Source organism: Ursus americanus, chromosome 7, assembly GCF_024610735.1.
Source record: "Ursus americanus isolate L20-20 chromosome 7, mUrsAme1.1.p, whole genome shotgun sequence".
Classification (NCBI taxonomy): Eukaryota; Metazoa; Chordata; class Mammalia; order Carnivora; family Ursidae; genus Ursus; species Ursus americanus.
The window spans coordinates 63,900,014-63,919,539 of record NC_142133.1 but is presented as its reverse complement, the minus strand read 5'-3'; the positions used below and the strand labels follow the sequence as shown (position 1 = coordinate 63,919,539).

The following is a 19,526-nucleotide window of genomic DNA, read 5'->3' as shown; positions in this document are numbered from 1 at the left end:
TGGCTCGGGTCCTGATCTCAGGGTCATGAGATAGAGCCCAGCAGGGAGTCTGCTGGAGATTCTCTTTCCCTCTCCCTCTCAAAAAAATAAATCTTTAAGGAACTTCTTTTCTTCGAAAGAAAGAAGTAGAGAGAGAAAGGGCAAGCCATAAACTGAGAAAAAATACTTTTAATACATGGATCCAATAAAAGATTCATTGGGGATATAAAAAGAATTTTTACAAATCAGTTTTTTAAAAGTCCAAATGAACTTCACAAAAAAGGATTTCCAAATGGCCTATTAAGCATATGAAAAGATATTCAACATTAGTTATCAGGGAAAAGCAAATTAAAATCTCGAATACCACCATACACCCAACAAAACGCTAAAATTTAAGACTCGTAATACCCATTGTTGGTAAAGACGTAGAGCAACATTGTTGGTGGGTTGTAAATTGCTATAACCACTTTGGGAAACTGCCTGTATCAGTTAATTCTTAATTCTTGTTTAAGCTGAGCCTTCCTTATGACCCAGCAATTCTCCTATGTTTTATATATATAGCCAAGAGAAATGTACGCAAATATTCATGAGCATTTGCAATAGCGCCGAAGTAGAAGTGACCCAATAGAATGGATAAATTCAGTGTGGTGTTTGATACAATGCAATACTTCAGGTGGCTGCTGAACACAATAAATGGATAGATTTCAGTGAGCAAAAGAGTATATATACTGTATATTTCTGTTTATCCAAAATTCAAAAATGGGTCGGATCAATAATACTGTGAAGGTAAGAATACTAACCTTGGGCATTATTGTTGTATGGTTAAGCCCTGAAGGCTCCTGGAAGTATTCTGTATTTTGCCTGTGGATGGTAGTTACTTTTTTTTTTTTAAATATGTTTTTTAAAGATTTTGTTTTAGGAGCGCCTGGGTGGCACAGCGGTTAAGCGTCTGCCTTTGGCTCAGGGCGTGATCCCGGCGTTCTGGGATCAAGCCCCAAATCAGGCTCCTCCGCTATGAGCCTGCTTCTTCCTCTCCCACTCCCCCTGCTTGTGTTCCCTCTCTCGCTGGCTGTCTCTATCTCTGTCGAATAAATAAATAAAATCTTTAAAAAAAAAAAAAGATTTTGTTTTATTTATTTGTCAGAGAAAGCGGACACAAACGGAAGCAGCAGGCAGAGAGAAGCGCAGGCTCTCCGCCGAGCAAGGAGCCCTATGTAGGACTTAATCCCAGGACCCTGGGATCATGACCTGAGCCAGAGGCAGATGCTCAGCCAACTGTGCCACCCAGGCATCCCTGGATGATGGTTACTTAAGTGTATATATAGTTAAAATTTATTGAGTAAACGCCCATAATGTTAGTGTACTGTATATGTGTGATACCTCAAAATATTTTCTAAATAGTGTGCTTTAATGGTGTTTTTACCTGGTTTGCAATTATTACCCGCTGAAATTTTTTTCTTGGAAGCTTTTGACTAAAAATTTTTTTGTGGTAGTAGAGGAGAAAGAATTTTGAGTTAGAAGACTGGTTCTAAATTTTTCTCTGCTGCTTTTTACTCCCTCTAGTTTTATAAAACCTGGGCGCTCTGATCTTGTGCAAGGTTTTTAACTCTGTCGTTGTATAGTGTCAATAATGACTTCCCTTTCTAATTCTTGGGATATCAAAAGGATTAAATGAGATGATTGATGTGAAATTGCTTTGCACCTAGTGAATTATGCAGATTTATAGTATCTTCATAATCCAGCTAGATACTTGTATAAAAGCTCATATACCCAAATTCTGGAATCTCTCATGGATATTGCGGTAGTGATCTGGTTCCCCTTTTTAACAGGTTGCCTTGATTTATTCCTTTTTTTCAGATGACTAGGAGAAATTTGAAATGCTCTTGGAAATTTGGGTATGCTTACTGGTGGGAGTACATAAGGGAACAGGACTTTTGAATTGACAGACGGCTGGGATTGCCCTTAGCTGGCTACCATCTTTTCCCAAATAATTTAGCTAATTTATTCCTAAAATTTGGTCATTTGTCAAATGCCTAACCTTTAGAAGAACCCTTAGCTTCCCTAACTGCATTTCATCAACTCTTAGAAGTGATTTGATTATGAAATGCACTACTATTTTATATGCCACTGAGAGGCAAAAAGCGACTGCCAATTAAAATTGTAAGAAATTATTGATTGCAAAACATCTCCTAACTTCATAGATCTTAATTAGGGAAAAACATGCATCTTAAAATCAATGAAATTTCATGGGGTCTGAATTTGTTTGGGTAATTTTTAGTTTCTATGGATTAGAATGACTTATAAGTTGAATCATTTTTAGCTCTGTAAAGATGTTAGTCAAAGTACACCTTAGTGTAAGTTACTTGGGAGGTCAAAATTAAACACACAATTTACAGAGAAGATAAAACAAATGTGAGATAAAATATTCACCACTGTAATTTAAACACTTTAAATTGACGCATCAAAGTGACCCACGCTAGTTTTAATAATGCTTGTATCAAGTTACAACTAAATGTTGGTAATCTAAACAGTGGCTTGTTGTTGTTTTGGTTTTTTTTAAGATTTTATTTATTTATTTGACAGAGAGACAACCAGCGAGAGAGGGAACACGAGGGGGAGGGGGAGAGGAAGAAGCAGGCTCCCAACAGAGGAGCCCTATGCGGGGGTCAATCCTGAGCCACCCAGGCACCCCTAAACAGTGTTTTATTACCATAGAATCATAACAGAAATTGTGGAAACTTTTCTAGGAGCCAAAAGTATTTTGTTTGTCTTGTCCGTTGCTCTTACCTTTAAATAATTATTTTTAGGTGAATATTTGTCCTCTGAAATTAATAAGAGATCTTTAATCCTTCCAGAAAAATACTATTTAGTATACCAAAAAATAGATAGGTACTTGATGCACTGATGGTAGCACTGTATTTTGTAACCATCATTTCCCATGCTTTTAAAACTTATTGCCAGGGTTAAGAATTTTACAGAGAATTGAATCTAAGCTAGTATTGTAGATACTTAATGGAAAGTACAAAGTAAGGTGCCCATTTTGGTCTTAGAAAAATCCACATATCCATGGGAAGTAGATAACTGATGTTTGACATCTGGTACTCATACAGCAGCTATACTAAAGTTCCCATAATAAAAGCAGTTTTGCTGGTCATGTTTTGAATTTCAGGGATGATCTTACTGTCATATTTGCTAAAGCACATTTCAGCAATGTCTCTGTCTCTTCTTAGATATTACTGTATTAATGGAATAGATAAATGGATGGCTTTTGCTTGTGGGGGCCTTTTTTTTTTTTTTTTTTTTTTAATCTCTTGACCTGACGAAAGAATCATAGCAATTTTTAACAAGAAAAGTGTGGACTTAATTGGAAGTGGGAAGTGGTAGGGCTATATAGGGGTACAGTCTCTGCTTCCTTTTTTTAAATGCCTTATTCAGTTAAGATTAAATAGGAGCTAGCAGTCTGTTTAGAGAGAGCCAGTGGAGAAGATAATGATGAGAGGAAATGATTAGAAGTTCAGTTCAATAGGGCAAATAAGGAACTTCTCATGTACCATTCCTCCCCACTCCATTCCAGAAGGTACTTACCAGTTCATGGATTTTATTGCTCATTCATTTGAAAAATGGCTTACCTCCATCTGAATAGCTTTGAGAGTTTTTTATATAATGCCCTACTGTGAACATAATAATGCATTAAAATTTAGTAACACTCTGGTACCTTTTAAATTTTGTTTTATTTTGATCAGAAAAATGAAGGTGGGGGTGGTTAATTCTTAGGACTGTTCCTAATACTCCAAGGAAGTGTGTGAAACTAAATCACCTGCCGACAGCTACTTTTTAATTTCCCTTTCTTCATAACCACTGGTTCTTAGTGATGGTATTTTGGCCTTTTCCTAAATGTAATAAGACTTTTCTGAGAGAGTGGGCTGTCCCCAAAGGTGCTGTCCCTGCAACCATTTAGGTCTCTTGGGCTGTGAGGTTGGCCACTGGAGAGCACAGAGGACTGCGTTTCTGTGGCAGCAGCCTTGAGCATCCTCATGAACCAGCGACAATAGAGATGGAGGCCAAAGATCACTGGAGTAATCTTACTATTAGCCATAGGACACAACAGGGTATCTGGTAGTTTGCTGCCTGTGTGACTTCCCTGATCTTCAAAATATGGGCATGACTTTTTTTTAAGGATTATTATTTTATAGATAAATTTTTTTAAACTGACCATTTTATTTATTAACAGTACGAGGATGTCGCCCAGGAAAGATCGTGCAGATGACTGAAGCAGAAGTTCGGGGCTTATGTATCAAGTCTCGGGAGATCTTTCTTAGCCAGCCTATTCTTTTGGAGTTGGAAGCACCGCTGAAAATTTGTGGTATGTAAATAGGTAGAGTTGGAAACAGTCTATTTTGAATACCAGTTTTTCTCCCCTATTTACATTGAAGGTGACCTAGGGAGAACATTTTAAAATTTATGTTTAAGAGAGTTTGATAGGTTTGATTACATAAGATATGAAAATTGAAACTTGCATAAAATCATAAGTTACAGACAAGAATTGTTTCTGAGAAACAAATAAGAAAGACATACAAGAGAAAGATTTTTTAAAGGCAGATTTTAGAAGAAATTCAACTGGCCAGTAAACGTAAGATCCTCAGCCTCACTAGTAATCAGTGAAATGCAGTTTAAAAACAAATCCCAAACTATAGTCAAATTTTTTTTTAAATGTCAAAAACAGATAATCCAGTGTCGTCAAGGATGTGGAAAAATAGGCATTCTGATATACTAGTACAAAAAAAAAAAAAAAAACAAGAATAGAGTTTTGAGGGTCAGTATGGCAGTATCCATGTGTTCTACCTTTGTTGTGATTTTATTTTGAAGATTATATAACATTACAGTTTATATTTGTTCTTTTAAGTCTTATAATGGCTTCTGGCCAAAAACAAAAACTACAACCTGACGTTGAGTGATCACATTGTTATAGCCAGCAAAATTGTTGTACAGAAAGTATTTTTCTATAGTTCACATAACAGTGGGAAGTGGGTAAGTAATGTATCATACTGGCTTTTGGTTTGATAACTTGTAGTGCCTATCAGTGTTTATGACCTAGCTTTTATGGACTTAATCGTCATCTTTTGCTCAGTCAAGAATTATTTCTGTATGTAAAAGTTTTCATTGTCCTGCATGTAACTTTTTTTTAATCTTTCTTCTTGTGTTTATTAAGTCATGTGCTTGGTGTTCCTTAGTACAGTACCTAGCTAATAAAAGATATTAGCTAAGGAAATGTTTGTTGAATACATTAATTAGCTTAGTGTATCATCTTTAAGTAAGGGGTGGCATGAAATTTTGTGAACAGGAGCCTGGCTGGCTAAGTCGGTAGAGCACGCGACTCTCGATCTCAGTATTGTGAGTTTGAGTCCCATGTTGGGTGTAGAGATTACTTAAAAATAAGATCTTTTTAAAAAAAGAAATTTTGTGGGAATGATCAATCTCTTCTGTGAATCTAAATGAAGCAGATGTAGTTATTTATAACATTTTTAAATGATTCAAATTCTTTCTAAGGTATTCTTTAAAATGCTTTGATACAGAAATAATTTGAGGGTAATAGAAGTTATACTAAATATTTCTAAACTCTGACTTTGTCTCACTTTTTGGCATAACAAAGTAACCTTTGTTAAACTACCAGCTAATAAGGGTAACTGTATTAGCTATCTGATGTATAACAGATTACTCCACAACTTTATGCCTTAAAATAGCATGAATTTATCCCCTTACAGTTTCTGTGCATCAGGAATTCAGGCACAGCTTAGCTGTGTCCTCTGGTTCTGGGTGTCTCATGAGGCTGTGATCTAGGTGTCATCTGGAACTGCATTCATCTCAAGGCTCAACGGTGAAAGGATTCCATTCCTTATGCGCCGATGGACTGAGGGCTTGGTTGCTAATGCGCTGTTGGCCAAAGGCCTCCTTCAGTTCTTTGCCATGCGTGCTTCTCCGTAAGGCAGCTGACTTCAGCGTCAAGAATCAGAGAAGGCGAAACAGTACAAGCAGAATGGAAATCATGATCTTTTGTAACCTAATCTCAGAAGTGACAGCCCATCCCTCTTTTGCTGTATCCTATTTGTTAGAAGCAAGTCACCAGCTCCAGCCCACATTCAAGGGGAGAGGATTACACAAGGGTATAAACATTGGGAATCATTTGAAGCTGCTTCCCACAGTAACCAAGTATTCTAAAATCGGCTTTTTCTATTTTCAGGAGATATTCACGGACAGTATACAGATTTACTGCGATTATTTGAATATGGAGGTTTCCCACCAGAAGCGAACTATCTTTTCTTAGGAGATTATGTGGACAGAGGAAAGCAGTCTTTGGAAACCATTTGTTTGCTATTGGCTTATAAAATCAAATATCCAGAGAACTTCTTTCTGTTAAGAGGAAACCATGAGTGTGCTAGCATCAATCGCATTTATGGGTTCTATGATGAATGTAAGTAAAAATAAATATTTATTTTTTATTAATGGGAAAATTCCTTAATATTCCCTAACATAATTTTCCAGTTCAAAGGAGTTCCTTTGATTCAGTTTTTTAAAAAAAAAAACAAAACAATTTATGAAGCATAGGACCAAGAGTGTTTCGTGGAAGAGGGCCTTGAAACTGGAAACATGTTACTAATTAATTAAACTGGTTCCTTGAGCTCTCCTTGGTCATGTTATTTCAGGTTGACTGCAGCTTACTCAGCTGAAAGGCCCTCTTGTAATTAGTTTACAGAGTAAAATATCCACGTGAAACGAGGTCACTATAGATAGTAGCCTCTAGTTTTCTAGTGTCTATTAAGATTTTAGTTCTCAGTATTCTTATGATGTAACGGAAATTCTCATTGGCCCTATGTCATAAGAAATATTGAAAAGTACGAAATTATTTAAAATTTGAAGTTTATTAAAATTTTAATCTATGCCTATAAACCTACAGAGATAAGGATACTGAGTACTCTGGTGTATCATACTGTACTCTTTTTCATCAGTAAGAAATCACTGATTTGTGTTTTGTAGTAGTGTTTTCCAAGTGTTGTTACTAAATTACTACATTCGAATTTGGTCTTTTGCTCTTGTTAGACCATGGGAAAGAATATATGTTTGGTTAATTATAATTTAAAACCAATTACAGTGATTGTCAAATTGAATTTATTGGTTTTTGGTGCTGAATTCTCCCATTAGAATCTATTTTTGCTTTTTTCCATCCCTAAATATGGTAGAGTCCTATTCAAACTCCTATCTCCTTGGTTTATAATCATTTATTTGACAAATGTTTGAGGAAGTATTATATACCAGGCACTACTTTAAACACTGGGAATGTAACAGTGCACAAGACAGATAATCTCTGTTCTCATGACGTATGTTCTAATAGGAATGATGCCATATTTGATTTTACATTGCATTTTTATTTCTAAGGTGTAGTATATGGTTTCATCTGTTTGAATCAGACCAGTAGACAGGAAGTGGGTTATAGTATGTCTAACTATAACCACTTTTGTGAAGCTATATCAGGAATAGAAATGCATTCTTAAGGATAAAATATGGATTTAAATATCCTCAAGGATAGAAAGGACATCAAATTAAATGTATGTGAGAACAGCTTTTAAACACTGCTCTGAGTTATACTTGTTCATTGGGAGGCAAGTTATGGCATAAAAACATAGGAAATTAGTGCTTGTGCCTTTCCTCCCTCTGCAGGTTAGTTGTTGCAACTTACTGCCCAGTTCAGGAAAATCAAGTAACTCTAAAAAGGTGAACATAGCCTTGAGATTGTCTTTGTTGTAGCTCTTTATGCTAGACTACAGGAAAATTATAGCCTTTGTGTCTCTATTTATACTTGCTGGAGTGCCAAGTTGTAATTCACTCAGAAGTGGATAACCAGTCAGGCACTTGGAAGTTGTCCTTTCTTGGCAGTAAATCTATGCTGTGTTACTCAGTGCATTAGAGTCAAAATGGACAGTCTTTAGAGGCACCCCTTTTCACTTCTGCTTATTTGGCTAGGTATTTAACTAATGTGCATGTTGAATGGAAAGATAAACTAATAGTCCATTAGACTGTTTCAAAATTGCTTTATTAAAGTGATCTTAAAAGACCAAAGTGTTTGGTATATTTGTTCCATAAAATACGTAGCACAATCTTTCAGGGTTTTTTTTAACTTTATGGGAAGGTGCTGAGTATTTATTAAATTTATTATGTTTTTAAAAGTGTATAAGAAATACTTATTCATTTCAGGAAAAACAAAGTGCTGTGTAAAGAGTAAAATTGAAATTATTCATAATCCTGTAGCTATGAGATAACATGAAAATAGGTTTAGATTTATTCATCCTATTTGCTTATTCTTTTTATAGGCAAACGAAGGTTTAATATTAAATTGTGGAAGACCTTCACCGATTGTTTTAATTGTCTGCCTATAGCTGCCATTGTGGATGAAAAGATCTTCTGTTGTCATGGAGGTAAACTAATAAATTTCCTTTATGGGTTTTTCTTACTGTCCTTCCATTGTTAGAAAAGACCTATAGTAACTAAGATGCATGCTGTGGGAAAACACGCAGTGCTTGTGTGAAAACTCAAGTCATTAGAACTGTTCTAAACATGGCTAAAATCTCTTAGTAATCAGAAATTCATGATTATTTATACATAATGAAAATGAAACTTCAGTTTAGTACTTGTCTTTAAAGATTTTCACATGTAAGGAGGATTACTAGAGTTTGGTTTGAAAAAAGGTCTTCCCTTTGCCTCAGTTTTGACGGAAAGATACCCCTACTATCAGTAAAAATGAGAGGATCGTGATTATTTTCCTGCCTATATTAAATACCTTTCGTCAGAATCCAGATGTAATTGGGTTTACTCTTCCCATATGCCAAGAGTTCTGGGCTTTGTATAATATGTCTACTTTCATCCTTAAGATAATTTTTTGACAGAATAACTTACTTCTTTTTAATATTTTATTTGAGATAGAGCAAGCAAGCGAGAGAGCAAGAGAGAGCGCGGGTGGAGGAGGAGGTGGGAGGGGCAGAGGGAAAGGGAGAAGCAGGCTCCCCACCGAGCAGGGTGCCCAGCGCAGGGCTAGATCCCAGGACCCTGGAATTATGACCTGAGCCAAAGGCAGATGCTTAACTGATAGAGCCACCAGCTGCCCCAGAATAAGTTACTCTGTATGACTTGTTAAATAAGCATATATGAAAGTTCATTTGAAAAACTAACATGTGTCTCGCACTTGGTTAGGTGCCATGAAAAGATATAGATTGTGTATGATCTGGCTGTTTTGAGAAATTAAAAACCTATTGATAAAATGTATTATTTCCAGAAAAGTAAGAAAAAGTATATTTCAGGGACACCTGGGTGGCTCAGTTGGTTGAGCATCTGACTTGGTTTCGGCTTGGGTTGTGACCTCGGCTTGGGTTGTGACCTCGGGGTTATGGGATTCAGCCCTGTGTGGGGCACTGCACTCAGGAGGAAATTTGCTTCTCTCCCTCTCCCTCCCCCCACCCATGCACTCTCTCTCTGAAATAAATAAAATAAATCTTTAAAAGAAAAAGATAAAGTGTATTTCAAAACAGATACCGTGTAATGAAAGGGATTTAATTATGTCAAGGTACTTATAGAGCAGTAGTTTTTATGAAGTCTGGAAAGGGAGAGAATTGTTGGGCAAATGTTTATGGACATGTGGGTTTTAGAGGATGAGTAGACTTTGGAGAGGCAAAGAGAATTTGAGACAGTCTTTTTTATGTTGTCTAGTTCAAGGAATGTGTAAGGACTGGCCTAACTAGAATGTCAAGTACATGCTGGGGGAATGATACATATCAGATTATAGAGATTTGAATACTGAGCAAAGGAGTTGAATGGTTTAATAACCATATTGGGTTTTTGTACAGGGAAATAATTTAATGAAAATACTGTAAGAAAATGAGTTTTTTATCAATATCCAGGGAGAATTAAGTGGAGAAATGTTGAAAAGGTAGATGTACTTGTCTAGGCCTAAGGTAAAAAATGATTTATTCTCTGATAGAACATAAATCACTATACTAATTGAAACATTTTATAGTAGATACTAAACATGTAGGAAATTGTAGCTCTTATGCATGGGTATAGCTAAAAATAGAAATATAGAAGTATGTGATGGCACTTGGATTTATTTATAAAAGAGAAATACTAGCTTATACTTATGTACTACTCTGAAGATTGCAGAGTATTTTCATGTGCTTTGTCTTACTCTTCTGATCAACAGTTATGCTTTTATGAAGTAATGAGCATACTGGAGTGGGGTATGGGAAGGTCTTATGGGATGAAATGAGGCATTTAAACTTGGAAGTAAACATGTTTAAGATTGGGTGGTAAGAAGTGACAGAAGTGGTAGGAAGTATTGGAATTGGATATGTTCCTGTAGAAGGGCAGGGAATGGTTAGAAAGAAAGAAGAGTGGTAAGATTTCTTTCCTTGAGAAATCTTTTGAAATGAAAGGAAATTTCATTACCCTGGTAGGGAAAAGTGGAGAGTACCTAATCATAATGTTCTGTTACATCAAAGTGGGATTCTGTTCAGTAACTCAGTATATTAAAGATAACATTAAAAAGAACACCTTAAGTATGTTTAATTTCGCATAGTGAATCTACTTTTATTAAATGCCCCTTTATGGGATGCCTGGGTGGCTCAGTTGGTTAAGAGTCTGCCTTCAGGTCATGATCACAGGATCCTGGGATCGAGTCCCACATGAGGCTCCCTGCTCAGCGGGGAGCCTGCTTCTCCCTCTGCCTGCCACTCCCCCACTGGTGCTCTGTCCCTCTCTCTCCCCCCCTGACAAATAAAGTGAAAATTGTTTAGATGTCTGTAGTATGACTCATCTTTTATTTATAGGACTATCACCAGACTTGCAATCTATGGAGCAGATTCGAAGAATTATGAGACCCACTGATGTCCCTGATACAGGTTGAGTATATAGAGAATTTTAATTAGTTTTATGTAAAATGTTTACGTATTTGAACTTAATTATATATTTAGTGGAAGTAGGATTGGTTTATGCAATAAATAATAGAGCTTTTTTAATCATCACTAAGCTAATTAGAGGTTACTTGCAGTAATACATTTCACTTCCTACTAATTATTTCCCAAGGTGCAGTACTTTTAAATTTCATATATAATCATAGTATGGTTCTGTTAAACTTACTTATCACAAAAAATCTTGTTATTGATTCCCCTTACCTTCCTATCATGGCCTCATTCATATCAGCATTGGTTATGTCATTCAAAGACTTGTTAAAAATTAGTCAAAAGGAAGACACCTGGCTGGCTCAGTTGTTAGAGCATGCGGTGACTCTTGATCTCAGGGTCATGAATTCAGATGCCAAGTTGGGTATGGAGCCTACTTAAACAGAATATTTTTTAAGGATTTTATTTTTAATTTAAAATCTTTCTTAGCTGAAGATACATATCGTTGCCTTTTTAAAAATTATCTAGTAGTTATTTTTTGCAACTTCTATATTTCAAATTTGTAGAGTTCAGAAAGCTGTAGAGATACATAGTTTTGTGAAAAATTTGTGAAAGAATAATGAAAATTAACTCTTCAGACATTCAAAATAACTCTTAGGTAAGTGAAGCAAGTCAAAACAAAAGCAAATTAAGTTCCAGTTGAGGATAAATTGCTGTGCTGATTAACAAATGAGCCTAATTTAATTTTATAAATAAATTCTGGGCACAGTTGCCTAACTTTTCTTTTGGCTTTTAAATGGTAATTATTCACAATTGAGTGCCAGTGTATGTACTAAGATGTGTACTAATGATGGCATTCCTGTCATAAAATGCTATGATAACCTATGAATTGAATGCAGTAAGGTGGTTCTGCTTTTCATTTCACCTTTGCTGAAAATATGGTTACCTTTATTTGTGTCATTTTCTGACACTGAATGTATGCAGTTTTTCCACAACACACCCCATTCTTTAACTCTTAAGTTAGTGTCTAACAATTTAATTCAGTTCTGATGCTAATTCCTGGAGTTAGCCAGGACTCCACAGGGAAGGGCCCCATTCCACAAGACTGCCCCCACTTAGGTTGTTAGCCTCAAGTGGGGTTCTCTGGAGACCCACACTACTGCCCAGCCAAAATTCTGGAATTCCCACAACTACCTCCTCAGATGCTTTACTTATATTTATCAGCTTATCATAAAGCGATACAACTCAGGACCTGCCAAATGGAAGAGATTCTTAGGGCAAGGTATGGGGAGGGGATATTGGTTGGTGTATAGTTTCCACACTCACTCTTTGGCATCAGTATGTTCAACAACTGGAAGCTTCCCAAGTCTAGTTGTTCAGGTGTTTTCATAGAACTCAAGTTTCTAGCCCTCCTCTCTAGAGGGAGGGGGCAGCTGAAAGTTCCAACCCTCTAATCATGTGTTTGGTCTTTCTGTTGATTGGCCCCATCCTGAAGGGCTCTAGGGGCCCCTGAATCACTTCATTAGCATAAACTCAGGTGTGGTGGAAAGGGGCTCCTTATAAATAACAAAAGATATCCCTGTCACTCAGAAGATTCCAAAGGTTTTAGGAGCTCTGTGCCAGCAATGGGAACAAAGACCAAATGTATTTTTATTGTATCACACTGTCTTACTATTAAAAGCATTAACAGGGGCACCTGGATGTCTCAGTCAGTTAAGCAGCCAGTTCTTTTTTTTTTTTTTTTTTTTTTAAGATTTTATTTATTTATTTGACAGTGAGAGACAACCAGCGAGAGGGGGAACACAAGCAGGGGGAGTGGGAGAGGAAGAAGCAGGCTCATAGCGGAAGAGCCTGATGTGGGGCTCGATCCCATAACGCCGGGATCACGCCCTGAGCCGAAGGCAGACGCTTAACCGCTGTGCCACCCAGGCGCCCCAAGCAGCCAGTTCTTGAGTTCAAGCCTCGAGTAGGGCTCCACTCTGGGCATGGAGCCTACTTAAAAAAAAAAAGACATAAACATAAGCAAAACTGTCCTTTCTCTCGGTTTTCTACCAGACTTTTTTTTTAAATAAATTACATTATTGGATTAATTGTCCCCTTATTATATGTGTAATCAAACTCACCATTTGTGTATCGTACTCATCAGTTCTCAACAAACTTGAACATCTTCAAAATGAGGATCGCTTAGACTGCCATAGGGTCTAGAAATCCTTTATATATTAAGATCATGTGAATGAAAAACCATAGATCTTGTAGCTTACTGATAAGAGGATTGTTTATTGGTAATTTTGTAAAGGGGAGTTGATTACTCATAAGTAGGGCTGGACTAGATGGTTACTAAGTACATTTCTTACTCTTTTTTTTTTCTTTCCAGTTTCTACCATAAGATCCAAAGAGTCTATAAAAAAGTAGTCATTAAAAAATATTCATGAACCAATATCTAAGCAGAACTTGGCTAAACCTTTAAATTAAACTGTTAAGAACATGCATTTGGCTGTTTGATTTCAAGTATGATTGGATTGTTCTGCTCAGTGTACTGAAAGCCTGATAATATCACTCAAAATGCTACTCATGGTTAAACTTCAACCATTATTAACAGGTGTATAGATCCTCTTGTCAGTAAGCCATTGATATTGCATATTGTAGTAAGTTGCCTCATAACTTGCTTGTGCAAGTAACAATTTGTGTTGAGTACAGAAGGGGAAAAAGCATGCATTTAATCAGATTTTTATTATGATTATAGAATGTATTTGACTAAATCTAATAGAAACTATTATTTAAATAATAGGGCATGTTGTATCACTATATTGTACACTTGAAATTAATATAACACTGTAAGTTAACTGTAATGGAATTTAAAAATAAATAATGGGCTATTTATTTAAAATCTGTTTTTTAAATAAGGTATTTCGTATTTGAAATATATGTATTTTAAGTCACTTTCAAGGGTGAAGCGAGTTTTTGAAATGCTGAAAGTGGACATTCTAAGCTTGGTATTCTCTATAATCTTCAGAAGTTTAATTTATAAATTAATGCATTTTTTTAAAAAGCCAAATGATTATGATGCTTGTTCATTAGGAATTGAATTATAAAATGTTGAACGTTGACTCCGAGATTCTTGTCTTGATTCCATTAAGGTTGAAAAATGCCACATTGTTGTTACCATTATTTGATTTTATATGGATCCTGTTTTATATCCCAAATAATTCTGAAAGCAACTGCATTCTAGTTTTATTTAAAATTAAATATTGATTTAATTTTAATTTAAAATTTTTATATTTAATTTCAATATTATTTATTTAATAATTATTTAATATTTATTTATTATTTAATATTTAATTATTTTATATAATTTTATATAATTGATTATTTAATTAAATATTTAATATTTATTTAATATTATTTCTTTAATAATAATTATTTAATATTTAAAATATTAAATTTTAATATTAAATTAAATAATTTAAATTTAATTTTAATTAATCTTTAAAATTAAAGATTAATTGGCCTCCTGCTCATTGCTCTACCTGTGGAAACAAACCAGAAAAAGTATCATTATAGAGCACTGGTGGTGTGTTGGGGTTAGTGTGTGTGTGTGTGTGTGTGTGTGTGTTCTAAATAATCAGTTGTGATTCTTTAAAAATCAGAAAGAGCTTGTAAATTGAGACTCTCCCAGTGGGTTTTGTATGCTGGTGGACTTCTTAAAGTATCATAGCAGGAGCTTAGAAAATAGTAATAGAAATTAAGAGTACATTGCCACCAATCTTACAAAGTATTTTAGGTAATTCCCCTATTAAGACAAGCCATATCATGACTCAAAAAGAAGTTCTCCTTTCCTGATAGAACTTGTATTATGAAGTTTATGAATTATTAAAAAAATATTGAAACTGGCTCATTTGAAAAACAAATCATCCCTTAGCACTGTTGCCCTTACAAAAGTATTTAATATCACCATCTCAGTATCCACCCCCTCTTCATCTTACTATAGTTTGACTTTTAACCATTTTCTTCTCATTCATCAAGAAACTGTTTTTGTTAAGGTCTACTGATATAATTGTAAGTGGCACATTTTTTGGTTTTTGTCCTGTTCCACTTTTTCATTGTATTTGAATCTTAACCATTTCCTACTTCTGGATAATTCTTAACCCCTTTCAGGAGATCTCTACTGTTCTAATCTCTTCCTTTTGTTCCGATTATTCCTTCTCAATATTTTTTGCTCATTCCCCTTCCTCTGCCTGCATATTAAATGTTTGCTTCCTTAGGGTTCATTTACTGGTCTTCTCACTTGACATTCCCAAGGTAGTCTGAGTCCCTCCTAAGATTTATACAATAATGAGTATGACGAAGATATTCAGATAAATATTTTTAGCTCTGACCTCTTTTCTTATATGCCCAGAACTAAAGCCAGGGATCTGTTCTGATTTTATTCTTCCATATTTCATTTAAATCCTCCAGACTTTTACAGAAAATGTTTTCTTCCTTCAAATTGATCATTAGGTCAAATACAATTCCAGTTACATCTCAGTTGGGTTCACGGAACTACACAAACTGATTCGGAAGTATACATGTAAAAGAACAAAGGATTGAAAGTAACCAAGACAATGCTAAAGAAAAATATTAGGTGGAGATACTACCCCTACCAAATATAAAGATGTATTTAAAAGTTTTAGTGTGTTATTGGCTTGGGAATAAATAAAATAGATTAATTGAATAGTTTGGCACCCAGAAATAGTGTAAATAGCCTCGATTCAGGAAGTGCTGCTGGGTCAATTGCTTATCCGTATGGAGAAACTACGTACAGAAGATGAACAGCCTTTTCCATATATTGTGTGCTTAGAGTATGCCATACACACATTTCCTATATGTGGAAAGAGTTGGAAAGTGCTACTTTCAGCCACACAAAATTATATTTATATGGTTGGGCTAGCAAAGAGTGGCTAAATTTGGTAGGCTGGGATACTAGGGAGCAAGTAATTGATACTATTTATTAAAGGGTACGAGAGCACCAGAAGAAATGTGATACAGATATACTTTATTTTATAAACTTTGTTTTGTTTTTTCATTGCCATATTTTTATTCTTTAAAGGTTTGCTCTGTGATTTGCTGTGGTCTGACCCAGATAAGGATGTGCAAGGCTGGGGAGAAAATGATCGTGGTGTTTCCTTCACTTTTGGAGCTGATGTAGTCAGTAAATTTCTGAATCGTCATGATTTAGACTTGATTTGTCGAGCTCATCAGGTATGAAATATAAAACTTTTGAATATTTTAATATTAACTTCACCCAAATATGCTTTTTTTTTAATTTTTGAGGAAACTGAGATCCAAGAAGGCTAATTATACAAGGAAAGTAGTAGGAGAGGTGAAGCCTATACCTTGATCTCACAAGTAGCAATCTAATGATTTGTTAACCTTTTTTTACCTTCTGGGAGGAAGTGTTTCAAACCAATATATTTTTGCAGTATACTGCAATGCTGACAAATTTTTTTGTGGTGTTTGTCTGAAGCTTTCTAGAAACATTTGATCCCATTTTAATATGATGTTTATGTATTTTAGGTAAGAATCCAGTGATAGTAGTGTTAAAGGACACTTTTGAGAAAGTTGGGAAAATTCAGTTATAGACTGGGTCTTAGATATTAAGGAGTCATTGTTTTAGCCTTGTGATAATAGCATTATTACATAAGAAGGATGTCCATTCTTTTAGAAATGCATACTCAAGTATATAGAGGTAAGATGACAGGTCTAGGATTTGCTTTAAAACATATCAGCAGAGGGGCACCTGGGTGGCTCAGTCAGTAGAGCATGTGACTCTTGATATCAGCCTGGTGAGCTCGAGCCCCGTGTTCGGTGTAGCGATTACTTTAAAAAAAATAATAATACATCAGCAGAAAGAAAAGGGGGATAAATGAAACAAAGGTAGCAGAATCCTGGTAATTATTGAATGAGGGTGGTGAGTAAATGAGAGTTTATTGAACTACTTTATATATACAGTTTAGATTTACTTGTTTGGTTGGTTTTTTTAATGTCTACCCCCACTTCTGTATTGTATATTCTTCAGAGAGGAAACTGTGACTTGTTGACTTTTAAAAATCCATTGCCTTGTAAACTTAGATACTGCACATTTAGTGTTTGAATAAATGAATTAACGAAAGCTTATTTTAATGATTTAATATATCAAGTCTTCATGCTCTCTAATAATGCAACTGGCATGAAATACATTCACTGACAGGTATTTTTATAAATTTTTTCTTGCTACTTTTGAAAGTACTTTTGAAATTTTAAGTATAATACTTTTAAAGATTCCTTGTTTTTTCTTTGTTAAAGCAGAGTTTATTAAGTGTATGCTATTCCACAATGCTTCCCTTTTTGTGGGGGTCTTTACTCCCCATGACACTTGACTATTGTTTGTGTGATCCTGTGGATAAACAAAGATGACTGGTTTTTCATTTTCTGTGCATGTTGTACGTCACATGCCTTTCTCCTAGCAAAATTTCCTAGTTCCGTTGAAATGAAGTCACATCCCCAAATCCTTTGCTTGTGGCGGTTTTCTTTTGGTAAATACTGTGTTTATGATTTAACTAGTTAGTATAAGCTGACACTAGGGAACAGTGCGGAGTTGCTAAGTTTCCTAATAAGATACCCACTGATAATCAAATTTTTCAGCAATAGAGTTCCATTTACTGATCTTTTCAAAAATGGACAATGATTTTTTTTAAAGTCATGTTATTGAACTACTTTGGTTTGAACAGTCTTTTTCCAGACCCTTCCAAAATCCTGTTCCGCATATTTTCAAACATACTACCTCTAAAATTAAGAGACTTGTGCTGGGGAACACTACAAACTACAAATACATCGTTTTACAATAAACCTGTTCATTTAGTAAATGTGTGAATGAATAAGTGAACAAGCAGACTAAGAACTAAAAGGATATACTGAGTGCCAAACACTGTATGGCTGAGCTGGAGTAGATAAGGTGACCAAGATCTTAACAGAAAAAGTTAATATCTAAGTTCTACCATGATGTAATTATAGTAGGAGCATGTACCTAATACTAAGGTAGGAACTATTTTAAAATGTAAATTATTTTGGGGGAGCCTGGGTGGCTCAGTCAGTTAAATGTCCGGCTCTTGGTTTCAGCTCAGGTCATGGTCTCAGGGTCCTGAGATCAAGCCCCATATTGGGCTCTGCGCTCAGAGTCTGCATGTTCCTCTCCCTCTGCTTCTTCCCCTCTGTGCACGCACGCTTGATATCTCTCCCCCCACCGTAAATAAAATCTTTAAATAAATAAAAAATAAATGTAAATTAAATTGGAGGTGCTTTCTTAATAGTAAGTATTGTAGGGTAATTATGCTTAATCAGAGGATGCCTAAAAGACTTCAGAAATTATTCTTGCCTACCATAAATAAATACAAAATATTTATGTGTCATTTCCTCTACCTCTCGGATTTGTAGAGCTGAGAAACATAAGCTGTTTAAATCATTCAGAAATTGGCAACAGATTCTAGAAATCATGTTAAAATCATTAAGGAATTAAGGATTCCATAGTTGCAATATAATGCCATCATCTAAGAAGTACTTGGTGTCCAAAGTTCCTGTAAATACTATATTTATTAGCATATGGAGAGCCTTAGAAATGGTATAGTTTTTAAACATTTTAGTTACCACAAATGTATTATTATTTCATTTAAGCTAAATAAATCCTTGCCATTATAGAAAAGGCATACCAATTTTAATATTCTAAGACAAGTTTAAAAATAAAAATTAAGCTCCCAAAACAAAATAGTGCTTATTTTTATGTCTTTGTCACATTAATCTCAATTAATAATATAGACAGTTGAGAATTATCTAAAAATAAGTGTTTTTTCTTTTGATCTTTCCTTTGACAGGTGGTAGAAGATGGATATGAATTTTTTGCTAAACGACAATTGGTAACCCTATTTTCAGCCCCAAATTACTGTGGCGAGTTTGATAATGCTGGTGGAATGATGAGTGTGGATGAAACTTTGATGTGTTCATTTCAGGTATGATATAAATACATGTAAATCAGTTTTATTCAAAAGTGATTATCTGGGGCGCCTGGGTGGCTCAGTCACTTGGGCGTCTGCCTTCAGCTCAGGTCGTGGTTCTGGGGTCCTAGGATTGAGCCTCGAGTGGGGCTCCCTACTTGGTAGGGAGTCTGCTTCTCCCTCTTCCTCTACCCCCCGCCACACTCATGCTCTGTCTCTTACTTTCTCTATCAAAGAAATAAAATTTTTTTTAAGTGATTATCACTTACAGATCACTTACAGATTTGTTAGAGATTTCTGTTTTCATTCACAAAGGCTCCAGACTTTTTGGTATATATCAAATATTAAGAGTTTTGGAGAACCTAAGTTAGTCATTCTTGATGCAGATATTTAAATTGTTAAATTCCTGTATGACTTCTTGGACTAGGGGCTTAACCTACTAAAAGAATGTGAATTCAATTCATAACTTAGATTTTGTTTCCTTTTGCAAGAAGTAGACCAACTCTGGCTTTCTAGTGTGCTAAAGTCATTCTTGTTCACAGACTAAAACAACTTCAGTGCTTTGTTTTTGCAAAAGGCTTTATGTCCCTCTCATGCATGGTAC

At 35.3% G+C, this 19,526-nt stretch overlaps 1 protein-coding gene across 2 annotated transcripts in view; it reads left to right on the top strand.

Annotated features, from left to right (window-relative positions):
- PPP1CB (protein phosphatase 1 catalytic subunit beta) overlaps nt 1-19,526 on the top strand; it is a 40,712-nt gene that overhangs the window by 16,907 nt on the left and 4,279 nt on the right. For both annotated transcript variants that reach the window (XM_045809156.2, XM_045809158.2), the window contains exons 3-8: nt 4,211-4,342; nt 6,218-6,448; nt 8,343-8,447; nt 10,848-10,919; nt 16,006-16,157; nt 18,803-18,937. In XM_045809156.2, the coding sequence (XP_045665112.1) occupies nt 4,211-4,342; nt 6,218-6,448; nt 8,343-8,447; nt 10,848-10,919; nt 16,006-16,157; nt 18,803-18,937 (827 nt within the window). The remainder of the gene's footprint in view (nt 1-4,210; nt 4,343-6,217; nt 6,449-8,342; nt 8,448-10,847; nt 10,920-16,005; nt 16,158-18,802; nt 18,938-19,526) is intronic.